Source organism: Oryza brachyantha, chromosome 1, assembly GCF_000231095.2.
Source record: "Oryza brachyantha chromosome 1, ObraRS2, whole genome shotgun sequence".
NCBI classification, from domain to species: domain Eukaryota; kingdom Viridiplantae; phylum Streptophyta; class Magnoliopsida; order Poales; family Poaceae; genus Oryza; species Oryza brachyantha.
This window is the reverse complement of record NC_023163.2, coordinates 767,146-779,968: the sequence shown is the minus strand read 5'-3', so window position 1 is coordinate 779,968 and position 12,823 is coordinate 767,146. Positions and strand designations below refer to the sequence as shown.

Here is a 12,823-nt window from a genome sequence, read left to right as displayed (position 1 = left end):
CATTACGGTGGTGTTCTTTTCGTACGGAGAAGGGATTTACAACTTTTAGATCATATTATACAATCCTTTAAACTATTTGAAAAATATAATCAAATAAACTAACTTAGAAAAAGAAATTTAAATTCTTTTACACACAGGAAACTCATCGTTTAGTAAAAATCGAAAAAAAAATTCCGAAATATATAATAGTAGAGCAAAGGGTTCTCCATATTAGTCAGCCTTCTCCATCCTTTACACACTGAAAAAAGAAAAAGTACAAGAAGAGGAGGAAAAAAAAAACAAGGTTGAAAAGAACACAAAGCCATGAGTTAAGGAGAAATAAATGGAGGTGGCTACCACGACCTCCTGCAGTGCTGCCGCTGCCGCTGCCGCACACTACCGTTTCTCTTCTTCTTCTTCTTCACACGCTCCCTCCTCCTCTCCTCCCCACCACCTCACCTCAGCTCACGAGTCACACCATCTCACCTCGCCTCAATGCAGTAACCTTCTCGATCTTCTTTGCTCCGGCCGGTGAGTTAAGGCTTCACCGCCACTCACTCACACATGAGCTGAGCTATACACATAGCTTAAGCTAGCGAGAGAGAGAGAGAGGAGGGTGACTGTGCCGTGCTGCCAAGAGAAGTCTAGAGAGAGGGGGCGGCGCTGCGGCGGCGGCGGCGAGGCCACCATGGAGGGCGGTGGCAAGGCGGCGTACAGCTACGTTCACCACCACCACGAGGGCAAGCTGCTCAAGAGCGTCAGCCGCGTGGAGCCCCGACGGTTCGGCCTCGGCCTCGTCGCCGGCTTCCTCCTCGTCACCTGCGCCTACTTCTCCACCGCCAAGTTCGACGCCATCCACATCGCCATGAGTACGCCCTCCCAGCACCTCCGGTGTCCCTCCTCCTCACACATCTGCAAGAACTTCATTCCATTCTTCCCCCTCCTTGCTCCCTCTTAAGAGTCACCATGGATGCGTGCAGTAAGCTCCCCTGCCAAGAACGCAGCTGGGGTTGGGTCACTGGTGAATGCTGCTGCCTCTGATGGCTCCAGCTCCAAGCAGCAACTAGGTGAGCAGCCAGCAAGCAATTCATCCATCCAACAGGTTCACTTGCTGTAGCAGTTGACGAACGGTCTCTTGTTCCTCTCTCTCCTTCCTTGCTTAGATTTGGACCGGGATGCATTGTCCAGGGAAGGGAGCAAGGCCGAGGTGCTCGACAACGACGACAAGATTTCCTCTTTGGGGCCAGGTAGACACCACCACCTTGGAGCTACCTCGCAATCATTTGCAGATTATTATTTTGCTTGGGCAATGTCCATGAGCATCGAATTCGAACTAGGATGGTACTTCTACTGGTTTGCACGCAAAGTTCAGACAATCTGAAAAAGATTTGTTTTTTTTCTCTTCTCCCTCTCCCCGTTGCTTCGCTTTTCCCTTTAGATTTGGTCCACAATGCATCGGTGGGCGGCGAGAAGAAAGATGAGACTTTTGCTGATGCAAGCGTGCCTGCTTCCGGAGGCGGCAAGGATGAGGAGGTTCTTGCCAAGGATGGTGACGCACTTGTCGGTGCTGTTCTTCCTCCCTTGTCATCAGAGGATTCCACAAACAGCACAGAGGATTCAGGTGTGAGAAACTAAACCAATCGAACTAATCTAAACCCAACCAAGATGAGATTTTTTTTCCCCCTCATTTATGGCGGAATGGGAAATGCAGGATTTTTAACTAGATGCTGCTGTTGTTCTTGGTCAGATGGTCTTGAGGAGGAGGAGCTGCAAGTGCAGGAGGCTGCTGCTAATCCTCCCCAAAAGAAGAGCAGCAACAATGGCAGCTCCACCTCTCCCACTGTGGTTGCATCCGATCCTGCGACTCTCCCTGTTCAGCAGATTCCAGTTGCTGCAGAGGCCAAGGCTCCAGTTGTTGAGCAAATTCCAGCTGTTCCAGAGGCCAAGGCTCCTCCTGTTCAGCAGATTCCAGCATTTCCAGAGGTTAAGCGGACAGGTAGTAAGTACTATCTAACTTCTTCCTTTTCCTCGATAAAAAAAGATGCCTTTTTTACTTGCAAAATGCCAAGTCCTAGTGTACTAGCACTCGTCTTTAGCCCTGGATTGAAACCTATTTGGAGATTTTGAGCATAAATTCTCGTTGCAAGTTGCAAGGCACCATGTAGAGTAGATTCAGAATGTGGATTGTGCAGACTAGTTTTTGGACACACATTTTTGATGTCTAGTCTATCCCAACGCAAGGCCCAACGCTGTTCTTGCTCTTCCTTGGACCACCTTTGTTTTTGTTTTCATCCTGTGTCCTTCACCTTTCTTGAGATGAGGGCAATGTGAGTTTAGCATCATCACCCCCATGCTCCATGGCTTATTGATAGATAGCCCACATTTTTAGACCTCTCGTGTCTATCGTTTGATTATCATCACCATCTTGTTTTGTGGTCGTAGGGTCTACAGCAACATTTGTTTTTGTGTTCTTAAATTTGGATTTGTTTTTGTAATTTTGGGGGGCTAAACATGGTCATAATTAACATGCAATCGTGGTGTTTGATTGATGGTCCCATGATTCAGAGGCGCCGGCGCCGCGGAAGGAGTGGAAACCGCTGTGTGATCTCTGGTCCAACCGCCGCATCGACTGGTGCGAGCTCGACGGCGACGCCCGCGTCTCCGGCGCCGACGGCACGGTCACCCTGGTGGCGCCGCCCGGCCCCGCTGACGAGCGCACCTTCCGCCCCGAGTCGTGGCGCATCAAGCCGTACCCGCGCAAGGCCGACCCGAACGCCATGCGCAACGTCCGCGTGCTGACGGTGCAGTCGCTGGCTGAGCCGGCGGCGAGCTCGCTGGCGCCGGCGTGCACGGTCCGGCACGACGTTCCCGGGCTGTTGTTCTCCGACCGCGGGTACACCGGCAACTACTTCCACGCGTACACCGACGTGATCCTGCCGCTGTTCCTGACGGCGAAGCAGTACTCCGGCGAGGTGAAGTTCCTGGTGTCCGACTTCCAGATGTGGTGGCTCGGCAAGTTCTTGCCGGTGTTCAAGGGCCTCTCCAACTACGAGCTGATCAACCTCGACGACGACCGCCGCGTGCACTGCTTCCGGCACGTCCAGGTCGGCCTCACCTGCCACGCCGACTTCAGCATCGACCCGTCGCGCGCGCCCAACGGCTACACGATGGTGGACTTCACCCGGTTCATGCGCGCCACCTACGGGCTACCCCGCGCCGTGGCGGGCGGCGGGCGGCGGCCGCGGCTGCTGGTGATCGCGCGGGCGCGCACGCGGCGGTTCGTGAACGCCGACGAGATCGTGCGCGGCGCGGAGCGCGTCGGGTTCGAGGTGGTGGTGTCGGAGGGCACCCACGAGGTGGCGCCGTTCGCGGAGCTGGCCAACACGTGCGACGCCGTCGTGGGCGTGCACGGCGCCGGCCTGACGAACATGGTGTTCCTCCCCACCGGCGGCGTGGTGATCCAGGTGGTGCCGCTGGGCGGGCTGGAGTTCGTCGCCGGCTACTTCCGCGGCCCGTCCAGGGACATGGGGCTCCGCTACCTGGAGTACCGGATCACGCCGGAGGAGAGCACGCTGATCGACCAGTACCCTCGCGACCACCCCATCTTCACCGACCCCGACGGCGTCAAGTCCAAGGGCTGGGTCTCCCTCAAGGAAGCCTACCTCGACAAGCAGGACGTTCGTCTCGACATGAAGAGATTCCGGCCAATCCTCAAGAAGGCCATTGCCCATCTCCGGCAGCACAAAAGCAACAACAACACCACACTCCACTAGCCATTTCGATTTCTCAATCGATCGATCGACATGGATGATGCACCAATGTACACCATCTTCTTGATCTCTCTTCTTCTTCTTGTACTACCTCTCACTCTCAGCAGTAATTAAGTAGAGTGTAGCAGCAAGCTGATCGACCAAATGCATGATGTTTCAGGGAAAGGAGATCAGCAGCATACTATAATCATCTCTTTGTTTTTTTCCTTCTTTTCGATCGGATGATGAGGTTTATGGGTGGTAGTTGAGTTGATCATGTATACTACTAGTAGCCAAAACCCCCCAAAGTGTACAATGCTTAGTTAGATTATGGTTTGGTTTTTTTTTTTCATTCAGAGCTCATAATGTAACAACTGTTCTTTGTTTCTTTTTGTTCAAGCATAGAATTATTTATGTACGATCAAAAAGATACTTTATTAATAAATTACACGGTGATATAGCATACGAGAATCAAGGACATGTACAAACAGAGCACTTGTACAATTACAGATGGTTTCAATTGATATAAATGCAGGAATCCTCGGATAATTAAGCAAGGACGGACAGGTCTTCGGCAGTCAACAATGCCGTGTTCATCTACTAAAAAAAACTTGGTCCTAGCAGTAGCAGATGCAGAGCTTGAACGGAAAGTTTCTTTAGCTCGCATTTCGATTTCATGGATTTGATGAACTACTCCATGTAACATGTCAGAATTTACCATCCCACATGCTCAATGCAAGATGCACTTGCCAGTTGCTATGCTAATTAAGAACCAATCAATGTAGCAGTGTTCACTGTTCAGTTAGTAAGGTTAATGCTTCATGCATCCTTAAATTAACTAATCAAGCACATGCTACTGCAAAGCTAGGTTTCTGGAGGGACCAAAAAAATGTAGAATAAGTCTGAGAAAGGCATGCGAGATCGTGCCAAGAGTGAAGCAAAACGGTGTATGGATGGATCGTCGGTGGCCTCCATGGACGAGCAACGTGAGCTCCAACACAGTTGCAGCTCGCACGTTGCTCCGTGAGTTCTTCCAAAACGACAGCAGGACAGAGTTATTGCTAAAATTCACAGTACCATACTGACGATCGATAGAAAAAAAATAAATGCATGGCACTGAATAATTAATGGTACGAAACCTCCAAAGTACGAATTGAAAGATTGCAGTTAGTACTGATGATAACCATAACGAATGTACTGGTTCCTTGCTAATCCGATCGTGGTAGCAATTAGTAGTAATCAAGCAACTATGTCCAGGGGGCAGACGAACAAATAGTTGGTGAAGCAATAACAATGGCAAGAAAAAGGTAAGTACTAATACCCTAGCAACATTTAACATACCATTACAGTATTGTACTACATTATGCTACTTGTTAGTAGTACATGCTAAGGAGTCAGGACCATATGGTCATGAGATGAGGATCGATCTCACGCCATGTCTGCGTGCTAGCTTGGACCACTAATTATTTCATTCATTTGAACAAAGCATATGAATCGATTGGTGCAGACTGAATCGAACAGTTTGGAATATATACGCACACTTGCTGCTAATATACAGTATCCATGCTAACTACCACTACATGACCACTTGAGACTGTCACTCTCTGTCAAGCTGTTGCATGAGTAAAACTGGTAAAACAAGCTGGTCAGACAGGTCTAGGCTCAATAATCATCCGGCCATTTTCAACCTGTGCAATTTGGGGCCCAGCTGATCGTGATATATCGAGCTAGCAATTGCTGCCATCACATTCAGTCAGTCATTCATTCATTCACTGATTGATTTATATTGATTGATAATCGGAGATTTATTCGGTTTCAAAAAAAAAGATAATCGGAGATTTATCACCGACAATTTCATGGGAGAGTGATGATGGTTTTCCTCGTGTATAAGCCAGTTGCAATCAGCTAGCATGCTATTAGTACTGTGAGTAATAGTTTGTGGAGCAGAAATCAGTTGCATACCTGCATGTGTATGGAGTGTCTCACTGAGATAATCACTGCATTAACAAGTATATCTTAGCTAACCAAGAGTACCACTACGTGTCTGTAGATCTACAGGGAATCTGCCCTTTGTCTATGACTGTAAAATTAGTTGAAGCATCCATGCTTTGATCTGTGATCTTCCTCGTTGCAAGATACTAGCACTACTCATACACATGGACAAACAGCCAAATGCAGACATAATTTGCATAATCTACTGCTGGTAACAAGGTGGTTGATACCTTTTTATTCTTTGTGCTGGTTAATAACCTAGTATATATGATAACAAGCTCAAGCTTTCCATGTGCAAGAGTTAATTAAGTGAACAGCATTGGCAGGCTGGAGTCCTGTAGAGGATCAAGGTGAGGTGGCAGGCAAAAGAAAGCCTAGAAAACAGTTGAAAGGGAATAGGGGCCATGAGGCCATCAGGAATCTACACCGCTACTAGCATTTGGAGTGAGTGTGATCACCAATTCACCAGTAAAATATAAAGGTTTCATGGAAAGTTGATCTCTGGACGGACTGCTGCAGCTGCAAGCTAGTAGCAGCAACAGCAGCTGAGAAACAGAAGAGGAGGCAATCAATCAGGCAAAGTGTAGTACCGTGTATGCATGGACCGGGTGGTTTCCAGCCTTTCTTTCCAGATCCTTCTTTCCTGGCCAGCTTGTTCTTCTTCTGCTTCCTTGCCTCCAATTGCTGATCACCATATCTGTCATGTGTGTGAATTGAATCGAGTGTCGGTTCGGTTTTGGCCTTTGGGTTGGGCTGGTCCCATCCCATTGCTGTAGACTGTAGTTGCAGCAAAAGGATCCGAAATTCAACGGAACCCTAGTTTTCTTCTTTTTCTTCTTTAACCATAAATCCAAAATTTTTTCTACCTCCTTTCTTTTTCATGTATTTTTCTGATCAGGAAAAATAAAAAATTATGTCAGTTATTTTAAAGTTATTTTAATCTCGTACACACAAAAATTTACAATTATTCATCTACTACTGAAATTTGGATTTATTTTATCGATGCAAATTGGATTTCCACCGTCACGTGTGTGAACTGAAATGAAGCTGCAGGGCCTGCTTGGAATAGCTCTGACTGAACTCACCTTAATTACGCAATGTTGAGCAAGTTAGGCCGTGATTTGACCCGGTTAAACCAGATGATGATTCATGCATGCTACATACAGCTCAAGAATAATAGGAAGATGAGTTGTTTGCAGTGCCAAACGCTGCCGAATTCTGTTGTTCTTGGCGAATTTTGATTCTCTGACGCGAGTAGGATGCTATCCTTGGTGTTTTTTTGGTAGAGCTGATGCCCCTGGTTACCAAACTCTGACCAATGCCTCCTTCCTGTTTGTGTGTACACTGTGGCTGACTTTGGTTTCTTGATACTCGAAACTGGGAGTGATTTGATTGGTGTCGGCCTGTGATGATCGAGTTTGGTAGCGTATCAGGGTCAGAGATGAGCCAAACTAGTGCGTAGAATTCTTTTTTGGTTCCATTTGTCTCTGTATGACAATCACGTGTGCCCAACGAGATACACAAGCAAACTATTATAAGCCATAACTAGTACGGTCGGCCCGCATAAAATGCGTGGTTAGTATCGTTATAAATTATCTATATATATATATATATTATATATATGTATCTTATCTAGATAATAATTTTTTAATTGTTTAATCGAATTTAAATTTTCCTAAATTATATTTTTACATGAAACATCATTTAGATCTGTATTAATGATCTGTATTCTAAACTGTACTGGTACACGCTTGCATAATATCTAATTTAAAATTTAAAATTTAGATAGTTCTAAAATGTATTTATAAATGGACATTTTCTCTTAAGTTTTCAATTTTTAAGATCTTTCCAAAAATTGTATTTATAGATGGTTTTTCCCCTCCATATCAATTATTTTAAAATTTTTAATCCGAGTTTTGAATTTTTATAAACAGTATTTACACATGAACTCTTTTTATTATTTTTCTTTATTTTTAGTTCTGAAATGTATTTCTAATCTGATTCTTTTTAACTGGAATTTTAGATATTTCTAAATTGTATTTATAGATAGATTCTTCCCTCAATATCAACACTTTTAAAATTTTTAATCTGAGTTTTGAATTTTTCTAAACTGTATTTACACGTGAACTCTTTTTATTGTTTTTATTTATTTTAAATTTAAGTCAGATGATGGCCGAAGTCTCCTGTAGCTCTACGTAATCTGTTTGCGTCATATATATATACAAAAATACTTTACTTAGTACCCACAAACATATAATCGGTCATTATCATTTCTGTCCGATTGATAATTTTCCTTTTGTCCGATTGTTCTTTTTTTCCTCATATGTTTGTTCGAGTAATCTCTGAATTTCTATCATGTGAGAGACAATGTAGAAGTTACTTTTTTTATTACTTTAGATATTTATAAATTGTATTTATAGATGGACTTTTTCCTCAGCATCAATTATTTTAAAAATTTTATTGCAAGTTTTGAATTTTTTAAACTGTATTTACATATGGACTCTTTTTATTATTTTTATTTATTTTTAATTCAAGTCAGATGACGGCCAAAGTCTCCTATAGCTCTACCTAATCAGTTTGCATCATATATATACAAAAATACTTTACTTAGTAGCCACAAACATAGTAATCGGTCATTAGCATATCAGTCCGATTGATAATGTTCCTTTTGTCCGACTGTTCTTTTTTTTTCTTTTTCTCATATTTTTCTTCGATTAATCTCAGAATTTCTAGCACATGAGAGACGACGTAGAGGCTCCTTTTCCTATTACTTTATACATATAATAGATGTTTTATCAACGAAAAAAATGTTATTTGTAAAAGTAAATATTAAAAAATAAACTGCATGTCTGCGATTGAGCGAAAGGGGCTAGAAACGTCACAAACGTAGGTCCGGTCCGGTGCGTCGGTTTGTCCGTTTTGATGGACCGATCGATCGGTTGAATGATCAGCAGAAAAGAGAATAAAAACGGCCGGCATTGTAATTTGTATAACTGACTTTCTTCCAAAAAAAAAGGGTTAAATTGATGCTTAAACGTGATGACGTAGCACGGTCTCCATGTTTGATGGCTGGGCCCGGCACATGTTAGAGGATGGCTGCGAGAAAATCACGCCACGAATTGGGGTCAACCGTCGTCGACCATTTCGTGCACACAATACTCAAAGTTAAATTTCACCTACAATACTTTCTATTTTCGGGGATACTGGACTACTGCTATCAACGAAAGTAGCTAGTAAAAATAAATTAGGGAAAATGGCTAACTTATTTTGATACTACGTCGTTACTCCATAATTTTATAGATGACACCATTAATTTTTGACCATATATTTGAACAATCTTTGTTTTTTTTAAAAAAATATACATATGTGAAAAATATAAGTTATAATTAAATATATTTATTAATAAATTCATTTACTCCCTCGTCCCTAAATGTTTAACAGCATTGACTATTTGTCTTATTCAATTTTTTTTATCAAATATGTAAAGCTATATATATGCACAATAGTATATTTAATAATAAATAAAATAATATAAAAATAATTAATAATTATGTAAAATTTTTAAATTAGTCCAACGATAGAAAAGTCAATGATGTCAAAGGTTTAGGAACGGGGCAGTAATAACATAGAGTTCTTTAACAAACTTGAATGGGATTATGGGAGAGACGCACGGACAACGGACGGAACAGCCGAACAGGTCATCCCTAATAAATGGGCCGTATCCAGCTAGGCCCACAAAAGTTTTCTTTTTTTCATTCTCGAGATGAGGCCCAGCGTTAGTTGGATGGAAAACACTATTCAGCCCAGAGAAAGTATCGCTTGGATCGTAAATGGTCAATGCAGATCCAGTCTGGCCCATGTAAGAAGATACTAGGCCCACTGTGAAAATCACGGGCCGACGGGGGAAAGCCCGCGGAGGAGCGTGCTGTGTCTATCTCGTCCAACTTTGCTTTGTAGTTCAGACACACCAGTCTCCACAAATTCAGGTACAGATATACAGATATGGCCGTATAGTAGCAGCAGTAGGCCATCTGCAGGTTTGTAAAAAGAAAAAAAAATCAAACAATATGTTTCAAAACAGAAAATAATTTACGAATAAAATTTTTTATACATGTTTATGGTGATCTAAAAGCCCAAAGCTGGAAAATAAACTTCGGTACAGAGCCCTCGAAATTAATTCCAAATTTAAGATTAAAAAAAATTAAATTTTGGGTTATAAGCCTAACCAAGGCTAAAAGATGGGGTGGAATTTAGTAACATTTCAAAGAAATGAGTAGTACTGTAGTAAAGTACAGTAGTATTTCGGTATAATGCATGTATGGCAATTCCATCTCTGCACTTTTCAGTTTCCACGGATTTGCGTTGCTCCATCTCTGCATGCACCAACTTCATATCCAAATTAAATTAGGCTGCCAAACTGTTTATCCAACTTGTCATAATCCTGTCTCCTGTGGAGTTTGCACCACCTACCTCCTTCACATTTCTTCCGGAAGGCCCCACCGGTGGGCCAGATATGGATAATACTCTAAAATGCGTATTAGTCACAGAAAATAATTTCTGATTAGAATTTTTATGTTTGTGTTGTTAGCTAGTTAAACATCGATGCTGAAAATAAAACTATGATGAAAAGACCTAAAGAAAAAATAAAAATTAAGTTTTAAAATTTAAATTTTGGACGAGGCATATGCTTTAGGCCAAAGGGTGGGCCTTTTAGCATGTCTGGAGTACTTACTGTTATATATGGGAAACAAACAAGATGACATATATCCATACATTGGTCAATTACAAATGCCCTTTGCACAGAAGAAGATTGCAGTAGCTTCCAATCAGCAACGGTTAATTACTGAGTGGAGTTGACTCTCATCAGGGCTAGGCTAACCTTTAATTACTACTCCATATTTGCAAGTTGCACTAAGTTAAAATTCCAATCTGGATCGATTACATTTTTCTTTTTCAATTATATCTGAATCAGGTGCTCCACTTCGTCTCCGATCTCGACTTCGTTTCACCATTGCTTATTGCTATCTCACTCTTAACCCCATGAGCTTTATGCCTTTGTCTTAGTTTGAACTCTGAAATGGGGTCACTGGATTGGAGATCGTTCAGATAATGTACTCCATCTTGATTTGAATCTATGTTTTATCGTTCTGTCTTATTCAAAAATTTTATCCAAATACGCAAAAGCATAAGTCATACTTAAATTTCCTATAATAATAAATCAAATTATAATAAAATAATTAATAACTATATATTTTTAATAAGATTAATGATCAAATGTAAATATAAAATTCAAATGATCACGAGCTAGCAAGGTGATATCATTAAGACCAGACCGTACTGGCGTGTATGCATATACATACCAAAAGAGAAATTAAGATATAGTCACACTGATTCAATACTTGTGAATTGAGACCAACATGAGCTTTATGGAGATCAAGAGAGTACGTTCACTGTAAGTTAACTGAAATTCTTGTGTAGTTTTTTTTGTTCTGCAGACACAAGGCCATTGATTTTTTAACAAAACTTATTTATACCAGCTATGATCTAAATCAGCATCTGCTATCCAAAATAAAATGAGGAACTCTGAACTCTCACGTGAGTCATGCATCCAGACAGAACAGATCAGAAGGATGCAATTCATCTCCAACAATGCTGCAGTCTGGCAGTATAATTATAATTAATCATGAACGAGCAACAACAGTGCTGGCTAGGGAGAGAAGAAGAAGCTAAAATGGTCAATGTTAAAGCCCAGCTTCTGCCTGTGGTACTGACCTTTCTGTGATCACAATATACTAGTACTGCAGCACTGCCACTATACGTGCCATGATTCCATCCAAGCAGTAGTAAAAAGGAAACTTAACTAGGATTAATTAGTTTATTGGTTGCAATTAAGGAACTGGTCCATAGCTACTAATCTCCAGATGTGCTTAAACTTGAGCAGTTGGATCCAGGGACTAACTAGCTAGCCAGCCCTACGCAGATGATTAGTAAGCAATAAACTAGCAAGATTGAGGCAGATTGGATGCGCTCACAATCATCCAATCATGGGATGCATGTAGTACTGTACTGAAAGGCTGAGGCTCCTTCAGGATTAGGATGTGATGTGCTTCTGCAGATATGTGCCTTGCATTGTTGAAATCACAAACAGACCCTTAATTATCAGCTTATGGAGGATTCAGGAAGAGACATACACAATAATTATGCAGCTTATAAATTGCCTCAACTGAACCTTTGGTAATGTTCAGACAACACACATCTATATTGGAGGAGTCAAATGAAGAATGCTAGTACATCAAGTATCTGGGAAAAATCAGAGTATATGTGTTTTCTAAAGACAATTCAGAGTATACATGTGTGAGTTTATTTATTTATTTTGCGAATACGATCGCTTTCTGCTTGGTAACATACACATGGAATCCAAAAGAACTGATTAAAATTTAGGTGCAAACAATGATGATCAAGATAGTTGCCACCATGTTGGTTGGAGCTATATGAAGAAATGATTAGACATGGGGAGAGAACATGCCTTGTGAGAGGTGTTCACGTCAGAAGTTAAATGATTCTAGAAACATATTTAATTAAATAGATCGGGGGTGTTGGTGGTTGATCTAATCGATGAAGAAACCATGCATTGCATGATCTGTTTCAAATCTGGCCTTCTGAGCCTTGAGAGGGAGGTGAACTTGGTGTGTTTGCCCTGATGAGGACGACCTGACATGGAATCGACTTGATTGTGATACCACGTCTTGTTCAAAACGGCATATGGATTGCTTATGAGTAAGCAAGTAGACTTGGGTTTTTATGTGCTAAGTATAATTTATTTGGGTGTTCTTAGCTGGATGATGGTAAGGTCCATGGCTGTTTTACTTGTATTATACTCGTGGAGATTAAGAGCTCCACATCAGAATACATCATGATGTGGCTATAAACACGCTTGTAGCACAGGGTTTCGCAAATAACCTCCAGTAGAGAGGACGCCGACCCACACTCAAATCAGGGTTTCGCAAATATACACCCTCATACTGGTTGTTAGAACCAAGCTCTCCGTGTGAGATTAAGGGGTCGAACTATATATTTGCGAATAAATAATAGTTATGAATAAA

General features: G+C 42.1%; 1 protein-coding gene across 1 annotated transcript; it reads left to right on the top strand.

The window, feature by feature from the left end:
- Positions 1–311: 311 nt before the first annotated feature.
- LOC107304138 (beta-1,2-xylosyltransferase XYXT1-like) lies at positions 312–3,954 on the top strand. Its single transcript, XM_040519900.1, has 6 exons — positions 312–848; positions 960–1,046; positions 1,143–1,226; positions 1,418–1,600; positions 1,727–1,975; positions 2,545–3,954. Exons 1-6 carry the CDS (start codon positions 668–670, stop codon positions 3,750–3,752), a joined length of 1,992 nt encoding a protein of 663 aa, XP_040375834.1. The 5' UTR covers positions 312–667; the 3' UTR covers positions 3,753–3,954.
- Positions 3,955–12,823: the final 8,869 nt, after the last annotated feature.